This window comes from Nymphalis io, chromosome 25 (genome assembly GCF_905147045.1).
Source record: "Nymphalis io chromosome 25, ilAglIoxx1.1, whole genome shotgun sequence".
NCBI classification, from domain to species: domain Eukaryota; kingdom Metazoa; phylum Arthropoda; class Insecta; order Lepidoptera; family Nymphalidae; genus Nymphalis; species Nymphalis io.
In genome coordinates, this window is record NC_065912.1 from 4059847 (window position 1) to 4080725 (window position 20879).

The 20879-nt window shown below is 31.0% G+C and overlaps 2 protein-coding genes across 2 annotated transcripts; one reads left to right on the top strand and one right to left on the bottom strand.

The window, feature by feature from the left end:
• The first annotated feature begins 888 nt into the window (after window positions 1–888).
• On the top strand, window positions 889–16554 carry LOC126778145 (phosphoacetylglucosamine mutase). The gene is made up of 12 exons (XM_050501560.1): window positions 889–1116; window positions 5544–5614; window positions 6432–6564; window positions 7559–7654; window positions 8459–8610; window positions 9102–9304; window positions 11117–11241; window positions 11886–12045; window positions 12439–12593; window positions 12933–13122; window positions 13520–13690; window positions 14201–16554. The coding sequence occupies exons 1-12, from the start codon at window positions 1013–1015 to the stop codon at window positions 14285–14287; spliced, it is 1647 nt and encodes a 548-aa protein (XP_050357517.1). The 5' UTR covers window positions 889–1012; the 3' UTR covers window positions 14288–16554.
• Window positions 16555–18278: 1724 nt separating this feature from the next.
• On the bottom strand, window positions 18279–20568 carry LOC126778250 (2-aminoethanethiol dioxygenase). Its single transcript, XM_050501738.1, has one exon. The coding sequence runs from the start codon at window positions 20252–20254 to the stop codon at window positions 19373–19375; it is 882 nt and encodes a 293-aa protein (XP_050357695.1). The 5' UTR covers window positions 20255–20568; the 3' UTR covers window positions 18279–19372.
• Window positions 20569–20879: the final 311 nt, after the last annotated feature.

Here is a 20879-nt window from a genome sequence, read left to right on the forward strand (position 1 = left end):
ATCCTTGACTAAATATTTTGTACACTCAATGAGTAGTTGTGTCACTTTTTATATATATGTTTATCGAGTACTAAATTATTCGTTTTAGTATTAAAACGTAAAGTTATGCATATAATAATGTTTTATTTCGTTTTAAACATTACCAGCACAACAAACATTTTTTTAGGATTTATATCCAAGACAGCATAAAGTTTCCAGATTTAATTTTTATCGTGTACCTAATTCCAATTATACAAAAACGCATTTTGTTGTTTTAAATTGGCAATGATACAATAGATTTTAGCTTGAATATTAATTTAATACGTACCTGTAAATTTATCTTCATTTCTTGTACATTTAAAGTAACTCAAGCAAAGTAGATACAGAACTACAGACAGAGATATATCATATTGAAAACCTTATTTTTTTTCCTTTTCTGGTGTGTGTCTACGCTATTTAAGCGCAAAATATTCTGCCAATGTAATATATAAGAGATGAAACAAATGGTATGAGATCATTCGGCTTAAAATTTATAATCGTTTAATGATGATGAGCAGAAACTATGTAGTACTACAGTAGTAGTAGTAGTAGTATCTAGAACAATATTATAATTAAATAAAATAATAAATTGAACACAACATATAAATATTAATCACAAATAATGCGTGCTCGAAGCGTCGTCTATTTTTGAGTAGCTACACTAACAGTACGTTTCGTAGCGTCATCTAGAGCGTAATAGCAGAACTTTTATGAAACTTGAGTTTGACAATTTATAGCATAGATAGTCGGAGAATATTATGTGATAAGATTGAATAGGTATGTATTTCTCGTTTTCGTATAATAATTTTGACAATTGTAGTAACTTTTTCTAATGGTCGGTTAGACTTTAACCGATTGACATTTCGATATTTCAAAAATAGTCATAACTTGCTAGTGCCGCTGTCAAAGCGGGAATGTAGAAATCAAGTTTGTTGATTCCAAGTGATTGTACCTGAGTGCTACGCGGCCTTATAAATTAATTTCACCAACCACAATGCCGCCGAGTAGCCTTCGAGTGGTGTACGCGTTCGCTAGAGAAATGCATCCAAAAACGACCGACGTTTTCATACAATACGGCACTGCCGGATTCCGTACCAAGTGAGTAATCGCCGTCATTATATATTAATATAAAGTCAATAAAGGGTTTTTCCTATATATGAAACAAATTTAAGCTGAAATAGGGCAATACAATGGTATTATGTTATTACTTTCACACCTATTCAAAGTGTCACGTAGGCAGGTTTTGCGAAGGATGCGAATATCCTTTTACACTTTACTATTCTATATTGGATAGTTCGTGAGTCACTTATTGTGTAATTTATAACGGGAAGTAACCGATATTATGGTCAGTGACTCCTTGTACTACCAAAACAAATAAATAGATTCATTCAAGTCTCAATATCTAATAAAAGTTCATATGTGAAACAAGATACAAAGTGCAAATGATTAAAAAATACCTTGTTTGTATAATTATGTCTATGTATGTTGTAATGCTAGTCTGACATTGGAATTAATTAAGGAATGCTTACACAATATCTAATTAGACTTTAAAATGAATAACTAATTGATTAATTATTTTAATTCATTAAAAATATAAAGAAAAGTGAAATTGTAAATATATTTTAACCATGACAAGAAACAATTAGGGCTTTAGTGACAATTAATTTTTATACAATAAATATTTCTAAGCTATTGTACACATTTGTAGACATTTTATTTAGGCATTAAGTCATAATAAATAACCAACAAAAAAAAAAACATTATTTAAAATAACATACAGTATTATATTAAATTAGGTATGCATTGAGTATACATTTGCACTACAAAGGTGTGTCTGAAGTATATTGGCATTTAGCCAAGCACTTAAATTCTTTGGGTTCATATATCCTTATCAATACTCTTTTATTTATATTTAGTTCTATTTTTAGCAAAATGTAATAGTAGTCTAGTTACATTCAACATTATCATTTCTAAGACTAGACTACTAGCTAAGTAGAATTTTTATTTAATGTTCTTGTAAAATAAAATATGCCTTAATATTAATAACAAATATATTTAATCTTTAATGATATACTAAAATAAAAAAAATTAAAAGTAAATCTGTCTGTTGTTACCTTATCAAAACTAATCAATGATTTTTTTTAAAGAAATTGATATTGAGATACACTGGAGATTCCAGTCCAGATAAGGCTAAATAAATTGTAGGAATATTTAAAAAAAAAGAAAATGCCATGTCATGGAACACTGCTAGTTCATTATATTATATATATATATATATATATATATATATATATATATATATCTTAAATTGGTTTAGTTAGAGATAAGTTCAAACAAATATTTATTAACAAATAGGATTCTGATGTATACATTTTTTAATATCACGACAAGAAACTTACAATTAGTACCGTTGCATAAGTAAAAATAAAAAGTTAAAAAAAGAAGTGAGAACAGAAACGGTTGCGGTAATATAAACCATATGTAACGAATCACTAAAAAATATGTGCAATTATCATTACGCAAAGAGTTAATGACTGTTCTTGTTAATGTAATCAGTGGTTTTGTAATCATTTAATCTATATCTTTATTGTTGTAATCAGAATTAAAATAACTATATTATATTATTTATAATGAGTACAAGTTTTTTCTTATATTTATTGATTTAACATGAATGTGTCTATATCACAATATTTTTGGGCATTTACTTAGTAAATTAAAGATTGAGAGTCTGTTTATACTGTAACTGTTTATTAATTAGAATTGAACTTAGTAATTAGCCCAATTTTATTTTAATTTTTGGAAGAATTTGACTACTAAGTCCTTTCCTGTGTTTTCTCAGTAGAATCTTCGGAATCTGTAATTTTGAATTTAGTTTTATCATGTGCTCGTAAGAATTAATTCAGATGAATCATCAAATCATAAACAATTTTAATTAAATAATTTCAACGGAACTTTTAACAATATTGTTATCAATAATAATCATGTCAATAATAAATCACAATTCGATAATGCAATTATTGCTAATTATAATTTAGTTGTAAATTATCATTAGCAATTATCTAGACACGTGGTAGTGTGTCAAACCAAGCTCAAGCTAACAGAACTGGCGAGCAGCACCATGTGTAATATTACACGAACCATTTGGAGCCACTTTTGACCCCCTCATAACTCAAAAACTATTTCACATAAACATGTCAAATTTGGTGCTCCAAATTTCATAAACACACCTCAAACGGTTATTTCGATATTAACGTCCAAAAATCGTCATTTTTATCACTGACTGACCTATAGATCAAAACTCTAACCCAGTTTCAGATGACCTAGAAAGCTCAAATTTGGCATCGAGATAGGTAATTGGGCGTATACAAAGGAATAAATCAGAAACTAGTAAATTTTTATCATTTTATTATAATTTTTCAATTAATTGATTCTGTTGGGAACACTTATTTATAGTGCCTGTTATGTAAGAATTAGCAATCAAAATTGATGACAGCCGGTCTTTATGTGGGCTTTAAGGTCTTCACGTAAATATATAACGAGTGGAATACCACCCTTAATTTTTTTTTAATCCAAACATATCAGTTTTTGTACTTATAACTTCTCATATCTAAGAGTATAGTCGACATTCGTATTTATTACGTTATTAATAATTATTTATCAGTAATGATCTTACACTATTGATGTGCGCAAAATATTGAAATAATAATTTATAATAAATCTCAGTTAACGTTATAGTATCTAGATAATTTCTGTACAAAAAGTAATGATGTCCCATCAAAAACATAAATGGTGAAATGAGAGTCAAGTTCAAAATAATGATATGTGCCTTGGTTGTTGACTTCAACGACAAAAGAAGGCAATAAACTACGTGAAAATATTTCTTTTTTAAGAATTTTTTTTAAATGTTTACTAAGCTTGAGCATTTTTTTGCGGAAAACAATGTAGACCATTTTTGAACATTAAAAAATGAAGTATTTATATACTTAAATGTAGATATAGACTGTAAATGCCTAGTGGCTTGATGTAAGGCCGTAGATCCGAAGGTCCTGGGTTTAATTCCCAGGTCGGGCCATTCAAAAGTTATTGGATTTTTCTGTCAGAAAATTCTCAGTAGCAGCCTGGAGTCTGGAAGTTGGAAGTGTGTACACTCCCGTGCCTCGGAAAGCACGTAAAGCCGTTGGTCCTGCGCCTAAGCTCTTTCCGGTGATGTCGGAATGCCGTCCCATCGGATTATGAGAGCTAGGGAAAAGAGAGTGCACCTGTGTTTGCGCACATGCTTGCACTATATGTAATATCTCCTATGCAGTTGGCTAATCTCTCTTGAGATTGTCCATGGTTGCCGTGGCCGAAATTGGTCTGGAGGACATTATTATTATTATAGACTGTAAATATGCTGCTAAGATATTCACTGCAATAAATAGAATATATGGAAAATAATTATATCAAATAATAAATTATAGTTTATATTTAGATGTACTTTTTAAATTAGAGACATCACAGACGGAATTTTTGTTTTTTAAGAATAATAGGTTGATATATTAACTGCGTTTGTCCGCTGTATATATTCGAATTTTGCAATTTCCATATAGTCGTATCATTTGTTTCCGAAGGTTTTAGTACATAATACTTTCATTTTTAATAATAGTATAGTAATTTTTAGTATTAGTAATAATACATCTTTATTTTTTTGTGTTCAAGTTAAAAGTTTGGTTAATGTTCGGACTAATGGTCGGTTAATCGTAAGACACACATCAAATTAATGTACTAGCATAATCTTTGGTCTTAATAAAAACTACAGAGCATTACGCGACATATATCTATCTTTTATAGTGTTAGCAATACGTCTAACTAGTCTTAATGTATTTGATTAGACAGAAGGATACTATTATTATCTGTATGTGTGCTGGATATCCTAACAGCGATTAATAGTTATATCGAGTCTTAAGAAGTTAATAAATTACATTACTCCAAGACATCAAACATGGCAAACAGTAATAATTACAAATTAAAAGTTAACAAACTAATAGGTCTAAGGGTAAAACTTGCCATACTTATTGGTAACCACGACATGCAAAAATGACACTTAAGCACCATAAATAATAATGAAAGATTATTAGTTATGTCGAGTTTTAAGAAGCATACAAGACCAAAGACTTGTGATATTAATAGATAAGTTACAATAATCATTTTCGTGCTTAGAATATGGGATAAAATAAACGATACACTTAGTTAAATTTATCAGTTACTTAGTATTATGGCAGGGGAAAGGAGAATAACCTGGACTGAAAAGATAGCAGGATTGACATTTTAACTCCGGGCTGTCACTGTTGCTATAACTTTTTATGACCAGACCTGATTTGAATTGGATTCGAATCTAGGACTTTAGGATCTGCATTGATTAATGTGTAGTCACTAAACCGATGATGCTGTTAGATCTTTAATTGTAGTAATATGTATGTCAATAAAAAAGTTTTGATGTAAAAAATTAAAAATAAAATGGTCTAATTTTTTTTTTTCATAATCAGAGCCAGTCTTCTAGAACATGTAGTTTACCGTATGGGACTTCTCGCAGTGCTTCGTTCTCGAGTCAAAAATGGTAAGAACATTTGTTTTGTTATAAATTAAATTATTCCAAGATATAAGAGTTGTACACTTAATAATTTAAAAAGTTTAAAAAAAATATGTCACGGCATAAAGTCATTAGCGTTCAATCGAACCTGCGACCTTGCAAGTGGTTATGTTATTGCAGTTAGCTCGATATTGAAGTCATTAGTCTGTACAAATAATAACTTACCACATATAAGGTACATGAATATGAAATTCACGTCTGAATTTAAAGTGAATAAAGCTGCAGACACTACTAAAACTTTATCCGGAACGCGCTACACCTTCTGCTTTAAGTTATTTAAAAAGATATATAGAATTTAAATTTTTTTTTATTTATTTAGAGCTTAGATGGCATAGTTTCATTGAATGCATCAATTCTTAAGCGTTGGTTGCGGGTTCAAATCCAGTTCCAGTCAAGAACCACGCAGTTTCGATGTGGTTGAGTTGTTATATAAATATATATTCAATTCTTGCTCGGCGTTGAAGGATTTTCCTTCAAAGGAAACCTGCATGTGACTAATTCTGTTTTGTCAGATTTATCGATTAAGGCTCGCTGTGAAAGCGTAATGTATAGTATGTTGTGTAGTACTTGTAGTAGAATGAGCTCCAATATTTCTTAGAAGGGAGAAAATCTCTCTAATTTAGCATACTTTAGCGGTTACATTATTTTACTTATATGTAAGTATGAAATAACGTCACAAAGACTTACGTTATTTTACCTTTTTTTATATTTTGTCAATTCTTATTATTATGACTTTCATCCCTTTTTTTGTTACATCGAGTAAATCGATTCCGTTTACTTCAAGGTCGCACTATTGGCATCATGATAACCGCCTCGCACAACCTTGAACCAGACAACGGTGTGAAACTCGTCGACCCAGACGGTGAAATGTTGGAACAGAGCTGGGAAGCAATTGCAACGAGGCTCGCTAATGTCAGGTAATATTTTGATGTCCTGACTTATATCAGCCACGGCGGCCATATTTACACTAGCCATCTTTTTAGGTAATATTATATTACACAAGTTTATGCGCCAACAGAACTGCACTCTATTACTCAATTCTCGTATTTCAATGGGATGGTAAATCCGACGCGGCCGGAAAGAGTTCAGACGTAGAATTATGGGTTATACCAATTTAGACTCCAGCTGACAAACTATTTTATTTATTCAACCCTGAGCTTAAACCTTAGTCCTATGAGCTAATTACTTACGAAAAGCTGAGATGGCCTTGTGGTAAGAACGCGTGAATCTTTACCGATGATCGTGGGTTCAAGCCCGGGCAAGCACCACTGAATTTTCATGTGCTTAATTTGTGTTTATGATTCATCTCGTGCTTGACGGTGAAGGAAAACATCGTGAGGAAAGCTGCATGTGTCTAATTTCATTGAAATTCTGCCACTCCGCACACACAACCCGCATTGGAGCAGCGTGGTGGAATAAGCTACAAACCTTCTCCTCAAAAGGGAGAGGAGGTCTTAGCCCAGCAGTAACAAGTCAAGTTCATTATACATATATACTATATAACGTTCTGTACGTTCGTCCGTAGTTTTTCTTAATTACGCACAAATATCTTCCAGAAGGTTTAAATTAAGTTTAACATTATAGAGAAAGGTCGACGTCGTGTAATGAAGTCATTATATATATATATATATACATATATATATATATATATATATATATATATATATATATATATATGTATATATATATATATATATATATATATAATAAAACAGATTAGTATTTTTTCTATACATATTTCTTTTTGTCTTAATGAAGTTATAAAATTGGTTTCATTAATTTTATTAAATTACACTCACTTTTCTCAGTGCTCCTCTGTCTACAATTAACTCGATTCATTAGTACAAATATTTCAAAAAGTATTTTTTCTTATATTAAAAAAATAATAATTGAGTTTTTATTTATTTTCAGCGACAATGACTTAGAATCAACAACCGGCGAAATCATTAAAGAGGTGAACTCGGATATGGCTTTAAAGGCAAGCGTCTACATCGGCATGGATACAAGGTAACGATTTTTTTTTTTTAATTTGCTATAGTTAGGCAGACTGGCAAATAGGCTAACTGATTATAAGTGATCACCACCACTCATTACCAGCTATAAGAGATAATAACCATCCCTTAAATTGTCAATATACCACCAATATTTGGAACTAAATTTGTTATGTCACTTGTGTTGCTACACTGGCTTGCTCGCCCTCCAAACCGGGACATAACAATACTAAATATTGTTGTTCGGCAAGCTGACACGAAGCCTCTTACCACCAAGGAGTATAACGTGCAGATAAAGAATGGGATTAAAAATAATGCCACCTATATTCACCTCTCACTCGCACACTGTTGCTATCTATACTCACACCGGCAGGTAAAGAGTATACATAGATACATACTCTTTACCTGCCGGTGTGAGTATAGATAGAGAGATAGCAACAGTGTGCGAGTGAGAGGTGAATGGGCTTTGAGAGAGTAAGATATAAATATATCTGTCAATTCTTTGCCAAGAAAAAAAAGACATTCAGTAGTTATTAAAATAATATATTTTAAAAATATATATATTTTCATTTTAGTGTATTAGTGAAATTTCATAGACAATAGACGTTTAATAATAATAATTTATTAAGGCGTCTCAATTTTCGTTAATTTTTAACAAGAACATTTCTGATGGACTCGTTAGGGTGATTATTGCTAGTTGAGTAGAAACAACATTGATTTTATAATCTTTATGTGACTATGTATTTGATAACAATTTCTCAACTTAAATATAATTGCACAGTAAAAAATTACATATAATATTTTTTTAATATTTAAATAGATATACAAGTCCCCGTCTCGCCGCGGCTGCGGTTCACGGAGTGATGGCTCTGAAGGGAACAGCGAAGGAATTTGGCATCGTCACGACTCCCATGCTGCACTTCTGTGTCAAGTGTCGCAACGATAACACGTATGGAACTCCCACCGAAGAAGGTAATACAATTTACATACACTTTTAATAAATAATAAGTACTCACACTTATACAAATGCTTGAATACATGAACATTCACACATCTACACTAATATTATAAATGCGAAAGTAGCTCTGTCTGTTACGCTTTCACGGTTAAACCTCTGAACCGATTTGATATGTTTTGGTATAAAGTAAACTTGAACCCCAAGGAAGTACAGGGTACTTTTATCATACCTTACACTCAATCACTCTCCCCCCCCCCACCTAAAACGTGGGTTAAGTTCAAAACTTATTATTTACACCATACCACATCGCATAGACAATGAAAAAGATGGAATTGGTTAATATCCATAACATATATAATGAAACCGTAATAAATTTTCAAAAGATATTTTATAATTTTTATATATATATTACTCATACATACTACTCAATGTGGTGGGCAAAAAGTTTTTAAATAAATAAATAAACTAACAAATGTAAGTGACTTTGTCTATAAAATGTTTACAGGCTATTATGAAAAGATTGTCGGTGCGTTCAAAAACATCTGCCAGAAGTTACCCGTGGTCGGCGACTACAATACCACGCTCTATGTCGACGGCGCTAATGGTGTAGGAGGGAAGAAACTGAACATCATCAAAAAGAGCTTAGACGGAGAACTCGATCTGGTTCTCTATAACCTCGGCGGGAATGGCGGAAAATTGAATTTGAATGTAAGATATGTTGATTTTCATCCTCAAACTGACCGTGCGCCACTGAATATTCATGTGCTCATGTTAGACAGTTAAACATCAAATCCGCTGTATGTGTTCATGTTTTTTTTTTTTTTATAGAATAGGAAGGCGGACGAGCATATGGGCCACCTGATGGTAAGTGGTCACCAACGCTCTTAGACATTGGCATTGTAAGAAATGTCAACCATCGCTTACATATCCAATGCGCCACCAACCTTGGGAACTAAGATTTTATGTCCCTTGTGCCTGTAATTACACTGGCTCACTCACCCTTCAAACCGGAACACAACAATATCAAGTATTGCTGTTTTGCGGTAGAATATCTGATGAGTGGGTGGTACCTACCCAGACGAGCTTGCACAAAGCCCTACCACCAGTAAAAAGCCTATTATTAGCCTATTCCAATCAAGGAATGAATATAAACAAATCTTAGATTTACTTATTTCACACGATTTACTAATGGCTCTGCTGTATTTACTGCAAACAGTTCTTGATTAATTTAAGCTTTTTTATAACACAACACTACAACTTAAAAACACATTAATCTTACCTCCAAAGTTCTGATTACAACTTCGAGAACATTCTAAACGCGATTTTTACGCGAATCCATAGTGAATATCAAAGATTTTGTTTGGAATATTCGGTTGAGACATGTAATGTATAAGAACAATGTGACATAACAAAAAAGAAGAAAACAAAAGAAAGTAACAAAAGAATTAACAAATGAATTTGAAAATTATATATATTTTTAAATGTAATACAAACTCTTTACACGTTTATAATAAAAAATGACATTTCTTTCTTATTTTTAAAGGGATATACATACTTATTTATATATACGTGTTTTAACTAAACAGATTTTTTATTTTTTATTCAAGATCTCAACCAATGATATTGTGTCAAATGGATGTCAAATTTGTTTTTATTTACTCTTTTTGTGGTTGGAACGGGCTATATATGTGTGTTCTTAAATTTGAATTGGAGCAATGTAGTAAAATAAGGTCGGAGCTGTATCTTCAAAAGAAAACCTATGCTCATACTATATGAATACAATATGAACAATACAGTATGAACTAATAGCAACGTCAACAGCGCAATGGTTTAGCTGGCAAATAAAAATCTAATAGGGTTCGGTCCTGACCCCTTGGGTTATTATCGTCCCCACTCCTAACACAAGCTTTGCGCTTAAGTGGAGCGGTAATTAGGAATGACTGCCTCGTTGGCCTAGTGACTTGATGGCAGCAGACGCGGAGCAGTCATGGGTTCAATTCCCAGGTCGGGCCAATAAAAATTTATTGGGTTTTTCCGTCAGAAAATTCTCAGTAGCAGCCCGGGGTCTGGAAGTTGGAAGTGTGGATACTCCCGTGCCTCGGAAAGCACGTAAAGCCGTTAGTCCTGCGCCTGAACTCATTCCGGTCGTGTCGGATTGCCGTCCCATCGGATTGTGAGAGTTAGGGAATAGAGAGTGCACCTGTTATGGCGCACACACTTGTGCACTATAATATCTCCTGTGTAGTTGGCTAATGTCTCTTGAGATTGGCCGCCGTGGCCGAAATCGGTCTGGAGAACATTATTATTAAATAGAAATATAAGTAATTTCCTTAAAACAGGCATTGTTAATTTTCTTTTAAAAATCTGATTTCGCTCACTCACTCACTTTACTCATTTTCAGTCATATGTTACGTCATGTCATACAAAAGTGCTCACTTATCACAAAGTTTTCTACCACTCTAAACTTACTAAATCGCAAGTTTTAATATTTTTTTCTATTGTGTATATTTTTTTTTCCAGTGTGGTGCGGATTTCGTCAAAGTATCCCAGAAACCACCGGTTGGAGTTGAACATGTGCCATATCAAAGAGTGGCTTCACTTGATGGGGATGGAGATCGTCTTGTATATTATTATTTGGATGACAAGTATGTATAGTCTTAATAAATAAATATAATTTACTAGCAATAGCTAGTACCTTTGTATGCATATTTGTCTGTCGGTTGAACAGTATGAAGGATTATGTGCTGCAGTGTAATCTTGCACCGAGTTACAGCGAAGTATATAGTATAAACATTATCCATGACACATATATATGTACTTACTTACTTATTACTGGTGGTAGGGTTTGTGCAAACTCGTCTGGGTAGGTACCACCCACTTATCACATATTCTACCGCAAAACAGCAGTACTTGGTATTGTTGTGTTCCGGTTTGAAGGGTGAGTGAGTCACTGTAATTACAGGCACAAGGGACGTCACAACTTACTTCCCAAGGTTGGTGTCGCATTGGCGATATAAGCGATGGTTCTTACGATGCCAATGTCTATGGGCGTTGATGACCACTTACCATCAGGTGGCCCTTATGCTCGTCCGCCTACCTACACTAAAAAAAACTTTAATGTTAATTGGTAAAACGTTTGTGATTAATAAATTTTAACACAGTTTATTTATGTCAAACAGATTACATACTTACATCCATTTTTATATAAATTAATATTGAACCAACTAATACCCGCGAATGCCCTATAATTCTATTTATATTTTTGTAAACAACTGTCGCTTAATTTCAGAAATGAAATGCATTTACTCGACGGAGACCAGATCGCGATCCTCCTAGCGAGCTATATAACGGAGCTGTTGAAGTCCTGCGGAGCGCCAGAGCTTCGCCTCGGACTTGTTCAAACCGCGTACGCTAATGGTGCTTCCACACGCTACATTACTCAGGATCTGGTAAGCAGTTAAGCACACTGTCGTTTTTTATTTATACTTTTAATTTACAATTCATAAAACACATTTAAATTGTAATCATGATGTTTTGATTGTTGATTGAAAAAAAAATGCAGAAATTAAATAACGCGATCAAACAAGATAAATATACACCAAAGATGCAAACCACATGTCAACGGCAATTAGAAAATTAAATATAAAAATATTAAAAATTATTCTTAGCGTATTAAAATTGGTTAATTTCAAGCTTTATTAATCTGTAGTGTGTGTAAGTTGCTATGCCTCTTAAGTACATAAAACATTATTAAAGTGGACTTGGAACCAACGAGTCGCATCATTTAATCCCAACATCGCAAATCTGTTCATATCATATAAGATAAATATGGTCTCTTCTAGAAAATTCCAGTGACGTGCGTGAAGACTGGTGTAAAACATCTCCACCACGCAGCGCTGTCGTACGACATCGGGATATATTTCGAGGCGAATGGTCACGGGACTGTCGTTTACAGCAAAGAAGCCAAGAATGTAGTCAGGAAGATCGCTGAAGAAGGGTATGTTATAAATTTTTCTGTTTCTAGTACTGACTGGTAATAGAAAGATCTTTATTTGTAATGAAAACAAGTATTCAGCAAGACCAGACATATAAATATAAATATCTACATATCAAATGTACATATAAATGAAAATACTTATTAAAGACAAAGAGTGTATTTACCGTTTTTTTTTAATATGACAATGTATTAAGGTTATATTTTGTCACTATATGACGGGCTTGACGTAATTAATTAAATACATATTCTACTGAAGCTGTGCCAGGTATTTAAAGTTATAATAAATGTTAATATCGTGTAACATGTCAAGATGTTAAATTAAGGCTTTTATTACTCCAGTGAAGCGGAACAAAGGAAAGCGGCTGCGCTGCTGTTGAACTTCATCGACGTGACCAACGAGACGGTGGGCGACGCCATATCGGACCTGTTCCTCGTGGAGAGCGTGCTGCGCGCGCGCGGGATGGACGTGCGCGCCTGGGCCGCGCTCTACCGCGACCTGCCCTGCCGGCAGCTCAAGGTCACCGTGCAGGTGAGTCACAGCTCAAGGTCAATGTTCTAATAAAAGCATTGGTGATATCCTCCTGGCCGATTAAGCGGATTTTGTACTAGAGATGTCTTGGTGTGCGGCATATGTGTACAAACATAGACATTAAATGTAGTGTTGGCATATCGTTATTAAAGTTAGACCTTACTGACCAATTGTAGTTCTTGTTATTCCAAGCAAATTAGTGCCAACTGCCAACACTGACGATTACAAAAGTCCCAGCATCTGTAACTGGGCTTTTTTAGACACTATTATCATCATTTCTTCGATCTATATTCAAATTAAATAAGAGAACCAAAAGCTACATTTTATCCATAAACAGTATAATACATATATGCAACTGAGATATCGTTAAATAGTCAATAAACTCTTATAATTTTAGGATCGAAATGCAATCTCAACGACTGACGCCGAACAGCAATGCACGGCTCCCGAGGGTTTACAAACGAAGATAAACGAGCTAGTGTCAAAATACACAAGCGGTAGATCGTTCGTCCGGCCGTCCGGAACTGAGGACGTAGTGCGAGTGTACTCTGAGGCGGACACGCAGGAGGTTAGCATAAACATTATACCGTACATATTATAGCAATAGATTACCTAGTAAAAGTAAATCAGTTTTATTTACAAATCGCTTAATTTCACTATTTATATTTAGCCCGTATTATATAAATCAATATATGCAAATATATATTAATAGAATAGGAAGGCTGACGAGCATATGGGCCACCTGGTGGTAAGTGGTCACCAAACGCCCTTAGACATTGGTATTGTAAGAAATGTCAAGCATCGCTTACATAGCCAATGCGCCACCAACCTTGGGAACTAAGATTTTATGTCTCTTGTGCCTGTAATTACACTGGCTCACTCACCCTTCAATCCGGACAACAATATCAAGTATTGCTGTTTTGCGGTAGAATATCTGATAAGTGGGTGGTACCTACCCAGACGAGCTTGCACAAAGCCCTACCACCCGTAAATATATATATATATATATATATCTCCATTATTTATATTTAATGACCTACCTTTTTTCAAATATTCATAATATTTTTCTTGTTTACAGTCAGCAGATAAATTGGCAGCCGAAGTCGCCCAAGCAGTTTTCGATTTAGCCGGAGGAGTCGGTGATAGGCCGGAATTACCTGAATAGTTTATTTAATATCTACATTATAGTGATCTGAAAATATTATTAAATCATAACTCATACGACCCAATTGGCATAGTACTTTCTAAACGTTTTCATTATATTTCATCTTATTTTATTAGACATTTTTAATCAATATTAATCATTAGTATATAGATGACCAAGTAGAAAACATGACCTTAAAGTGACGTTTATTCCTTGCGTATTAAAATATTATTATAAAATAAAAACGTCTTATTGTAATGTGAAGATTATTTTATTATAATGTATCCAAATATGGAAGAATACTGAGAATAATTCAAATAGAAATGCAGTCACTGAAATATGCAGTATTGTTGCCTTTGGAAAGAGCCATGACGTCATATGCGCTCTGACGTCGGCGTGTCATTTGTACTAGCATAAACATATATCTTAATTTAATTTTTGAAATATATTTAAATAATTGCCTTTAATTAAAATACCCAATTTAGCTATTGTGGATCTGATATTAATGTCATTTTCAGTCGTGTCGCAAATTTTAATAGTAATTTAAGTATCGATCAACATAAACAATTAAAATATTTCAACACGAATTAAAATTAAATGTGATATTCGAACTAGAGCTGCCATATTATTCTTTATATTGTAAGATGATACAAAAAAATTATAGACTTTCGGAAAGGGGTAAATGTAACTTTGTTTTTCACCGTCCAATTTAATAGAATTTGAGAGCACTAAATAATAAAAAAAACTTTGTTTAATGATGTCTGTGAAAGTAACTAGTCTGATGAGATTATAAACAATACAACGCTTTACTAGTCGAGTATATTTCGAATTTCTTTTACTAATTTTTGATGAATAATTTGATTTTCTGTATTATAATTTTATGCACAAAATAAAAGTTTTATAAAAGGTTGTATGAATAAGTAAGATAAAAACTGCTTATATAGTATGTTATGGTGGAAATAATACTTTCAAACAAATATGTAGTCAATTAAAAAACCAAAATCGAGTTTAATTTGTATTATGTTAATTTTATTTGTATGTATGACTTTTTTAATTAATTTTTATTTAAAATAAAAAAATGATTTTATTTATGACTTGTGCAATCCAGACGAAGAACTGAAATAACATGATTACCATCTAAATATATTATCATAATTTCCAGACAAAACAAATAGTCTATAGAATATTAACAAAATATAATATCACAATTTATAATTAAGTTTGTATGCAATGATTAAAAAGGGAACAGTGTACATTATACTTTAAAAGTAATATAATATATATATGTATTTAATTAAGGTCTTTTCCATTCGACGCTAAATAAAACAACAATAACATTTATATTTTTGGTCATGGTAAAAGTATTAATATATTATAACAACTGCCAATTACTTTACATGAAAATAATATAATTTAAAAAAAAAAAAACTACAAAGAAGTTCTAACTGTAATTTGCATTTATTTGGCGGCCATTTTGAAATTACAATATTTGTTATTGTGTTCCATGTTTAAAATAATCATGTTGCTTGTTTTAAAAAGTTATTAATAATGATTTATATTAATTTTATATAAACTTTTTTAATTTTATTGGTATTCTAAAGTGCTGTTTGGATTCCATAAAAGCCTCGCATACTAAAGACCTTAAACATTAATAACTTCTAATAGGTTTTTTTTTATTATTTCAAGTATAATTATAAGTTCATTTTATTTTTAAATAAACAAATTAGTACTATAAGATAATAATTTTTTAAACAATTACGTAATTTTTTTTAGATTTTCTCCACAACTTCACTTTCAAATTAATTTAAAAGAATAATGTATGCGGTATAAATCCGGTTATATTTTTACTATATAAGAAAAATAGTATAACCTTATCCGTGGTAGCTAATTTTTATTTCTCATACATACTGTTTTTTATATATTTTTTGTTAATAATTCATTGAATTTAGAGATAAAAGTGTTATTCTTAATTCCATACAGCATTTGATAAATTAGTAAAGTATTAAAATAAAAAACAATTGGGCAACTGTTTTTTCCATTTTTTTTTTTATTTACGAATGGTTATGTAGACATAGAAATATGCTAAAAGTATTTTATCAAAAATGCGATAAAAATACGATACCAATATTTGTGACACATTTATCGCGTTTATATTTTGATCTAGGTGTGGTTAATCTCAAGCATGCGATAAACAATTGTTTTTATAATAAACATATTTTTTTTCGAGTAGTTTTGTCTTATACACCAAAAATATTAATAGTAATTTTTATTTAATGTATTTTTAACAAGTTATATTTTTTATTGTCGCAAATAATATTATAACATGACACATTAAATATTTGAATTAGGTGCTAAAAGAAATGTTATGCCTTATTCTTATTGTGAAAAAAAATCTCCTCTTCATTATAATTTTAAATGATTGTTTAATATTTACGTGCAATTGTGTGTTCAAGTCATGCTGTACTGTTTCAATAAATCATTAATATTATTGTTGCTTTTTATTATTTACCTACCTAAGTATTTACAGATTAAAGGCAAAACGTATTCAATAAAAAGAAGAAAACACTGAAAATTGTGTTCGATTACGATATTTGGATTATAAAAATACGCAAAATAATTAGAGATGAGTGATAACTCATACTTATTTACTTAATCACGTCTCGTCCTCTCTTATCGAATATTCCAAGTTTTGAACATTCTTTTTTCTAGACTAAAATAAAAACAACAAACAGATTTTTGGCATCATCATTTGTGTCCCTAACTATTAGAAGATTTTTTTATATTGTTGCAATGTCTAAATATTTGTTGTAATTAAATATCTGATACGCTGTTGATGGTACTAAAGTAAAAGCACTTTTACGGACGCTATAACAACAACAACACAAATTGGATAACGATGCGCTAACGCATAGTACTACGAATAAAAATAGGTTTTAATTGTTAAATGGATTTTTTTTATATTATTGGGCCGCCCTAATCATGTGAATAGCATCGTACATATATAATCAAAATTATATTATTAATATAATCACCGTTATATTGTATTAATAGAGAGAAATAAAAAACATGAATAGCAACAAATTTTAAGATTTTATTAACGAGAACCAATTAACTTAACTCTAAGAAAATATATTTAAATGTGAAAACACTATATATATATATATATATATATATATATACATGTGTATTTACATTTAATAAGTGTATATTGAACATGACTGTAAAATTTAATACAATATAGAGATCAGGTGATAATTTACAAAATTGCCTTATTTTATAAGCCATAATCCAATTGATTCTAATTGAACTTTTTGAAATTGGAATGTTATCCTAATGTGATGGAATAAACTAGATGCTTCGTCTTACTTAGTAAATAACATGCATTTAAATATGTAATTAATTAATTCAAATAACTATATCAAAAAATAAACAATTAAGGCTTTAAAAGCATTCCATTGTATTTCATGGTGTCAACCTGCTGAATATTTAGTTTTATAAATGAACTTTCAATATAGTATACACTTGCAACTACTTCAATGATCTTTGTAAAACACTTTCAATTGGGAAGAAAACAAATAGTTATACATAATTTTTTTTTTTTTTCAGCCTTTTGCCGTCCACTGCTGGACGAAAGCCTCCCCCATAGAACGCCAACCATCCCGATCTTGGGCAGTCCGCATATATACATAATGTAATGAAATAAATATAAGATATTTGTGTTTATATATTTTTTCATGCGCAAAAACCAAAAAATATTGTTTGAATTGTTTCCATTATATCTTATTTTGTAAGCAATCTTTTATTTGGAAAATATCTTTGTGAAAAAGAAACATCTTAAAGAATTTGATACATTAAAAAAAAAACAAAAGATTGTTTACATTAAAAGACTTCACATAAGGAATGCATCATAGAATAATTAACATACTTGGTTTAAATTACGTAATTAATTAAGCCACCAATTTAAAAACCAACAGTATTGATTATTAAAAAGTATTATAATATTTATAAAATTAGCATAGATTACTTATTTTGGTAGACATTGGATAAAAAAAAACCAGTTAATTAAAAAAAAACATATACCAGATATGTTATCTAAAATACTTACACCTTTTGTCATTAAAACTACAAACTTTTATATATTAATTAAATGGCTAACTATGCCTCATAAAATTTGTGTGATGTTTAAAAAACCTTTTTTATGTACACACACAATGTGTATTAAGACAGAACATTGATATTATACAAACATATATTTTTTTAATATTGTTTCTAGATATTTTTATATTTTATCTGTAGTTTATTATAATAAGAAAATGTATGTAAATAATTGTTGTAATGTTATTTATTAATTTTTTCACAGATTCATGGCTTCTATCCACTAAGCCATCTCGACTGATTGGTGAGTTGATGATAGAAAGGATGAATTTTAGAATATATAGTTTTATATCAGATTTGGTTTTGTTGCTTATTGAACACATATTATTGTAACATTGTTTATATTTGGTACAAAATAACATTCTGTATTGTTTGGTTAAATGATTTTAATACAGTATTGTGCTTTATGAAGCATTTTAGCTTTCTTTCAAATTGTTAGCACAGTATTTGCATTATTTATGAGCTTTAAACATACTCTTACATTTCTGACTATGTATTTTATTATCTTAGTTTAGATTATGTCAGCAAATATTTTAATAACAGCAACATTCTCATACTTATGTTAAAATTCAACATCATATCTACAAAAATATGTGAAAATTAGTATAGAACAATGTGTCTTGAGATATTCTTCAAAATAATACAATTCAGTGTTGTTATTAATATATTTGATTTAATCTAATTGATTGATTGAATTAAGACACAATTTTGTAACCAGATGGTAACTTGTATTGAATTTGACAAGCTTTTACAAATACACCCAAAACGCTACCTAAGTCTTTTCATCTAAGAATATTTTTATTGGCATTAATATTTAAAAGGCACAAAATTATTTGCACTAAATGTTGCAAGTTACTTTCGACAATAGAGATCATAACAACAACCTCGTTTTCTTGGTAACTTTCAAATTATCTAAGAATTCTATTTTTGTCATTTCTAAATAATCTATGGCTATATAAGCATAGGCCCTAAGTATGGTGCTTGATCACAATAAAAACATTCTGGCACATCAGTTTCTTGTAATTCTACAACGTTTGTACTTATCTCATTTGCTACATAATAGTATCCACATCTTCTTGGACCTACTTCCTGTATTAACGTATTGTAAGGTGGCGATAGAATATCAAAAAACGCAGCTGGCATATTTAAAGCTTCTATTTCGTGGTAATTAGATAAAGTAGGAGTCAGAACACATGTTGCAGAATTAGCCTGACATATAATGTCTTGTGATATTTTAGCAAATAATCTTCTACGTTTGTGAATACCTTGAGCTATACGCGCAGCTTCGTGTTTCGCTCGAGCAGCGAAGTCCAAAGAGCTTACTATTTCCGTTAATGGATATTCGGTAAAACTTCTTATTCTTACAGCACCAGAAATTACTTTTAATAGTCCATGCATATGCGGGTGATCGTGTAAAGGCATTTTGAACCCGGGTTTTAACACAAATATACTCATGTTCACTAAACTATTTTGAAACACTTCGATGTATGTGCAAGGCGCTTTATTTGGTCTTTTCCACGTTGAAGGGTTATTAAGATTTTGATCAAAACCTAGGTCATCGGCTTTTAAATTATCCATCATTTGTTTTAACTTATTCAAGTTGGTCGAAATATCGCTTTTAAATTTCTCATCAAAAGTATGCAATGCTTGCCGGTAAGTGGAAATAATTGGTGGTATGTTAACAATTTCCATATTTGATTTTATTTCATCTTTATTATCCATATGAAAATTACTCGCACTAACACACAATAAATTTTGTCTCTTAAAAAATGTTGAAATTATTCGGCACGATAACAAAGCAAAACTGTCGACAAACGTCATTTTTCCGTCCATTCCATTACTCCTTTTCAGACAATCTTTCTTTTTGTTCTTTCATTAAATCGGATACTTTTACAAATATTTATAATGTAATAAAATATAATAATAAGTAACACATTTTTTATATCCTAGTTGATATTAAGATTGTTATTTATTGAAATAATATAATATTTATTTTCCAATAAACATTAATATGTCCAATTAAATATATAAGTAAATATATTTGAACAATATCCTGAAGATGGCGTTCGTTCTGCATAAAAATTAATTTAGATATTATGCACTTACTTTGTTCATAGATGTCGCCTAATGCAATTTTTTATTGTATATTTAGCGTGGACAGAGATTAGTTTCTCTGTCTACGATATTTTGCATTCAGAAGTGAAATTGAACTGATTTTTACAAAACCTTGAATTGGTCTTTTTAAAAATAGAACACCAATTTATATAAATTGATGTAACTAACTCACTCAATTACTCTTAAAAATCCAAATAACACATTTGAACGCATTCAACAAATCACAAGTCGCGCTAATAATTAATTAATTTACCTTACCTTTCTGTCCAGCAACAAAATGGCGGTTATTAAATTAGAGGGAGAACGCGTTTTTTAGTAGTTATATGTATAGAATAGTTTGCTT

What these genes read in the sequence shown, in the direction of transcription:
- LOC126778145 (XM_050501560.1), top strand. Translation starts at nt 1,013, where the DNA reads ATGCCGCCGAGTAGCCTTCGAGTGGTGTACGCGTTCGCTAGAGAAATG. An exon ending in AGGAAGATCGCTGAAGAAGG is followed by an intron (nt 12,594 to 12,932) that starts GTATGTTATAAA and finishes TTATTACTCCAG; the next exon opens with TGAAGCGGAACAAAGGAAAG. An exon ending in AGCTCAAGGTCACCGTGCAG is followed by an intron (nt 13,123 to 13,519) that starts GTGAGTCACAGC and finishes TTATAATTTTAG; the next exon opens with GATCGAAATGCAATCTCAAC.
- LOC126778250 (XM_050501738.1), bottom strand. Translation starts at nt 20,254, where the DNA reads ATGGACGGAAAAATGACGTTTGTCGACAGTTTTGCTTTGTTATCGTGC.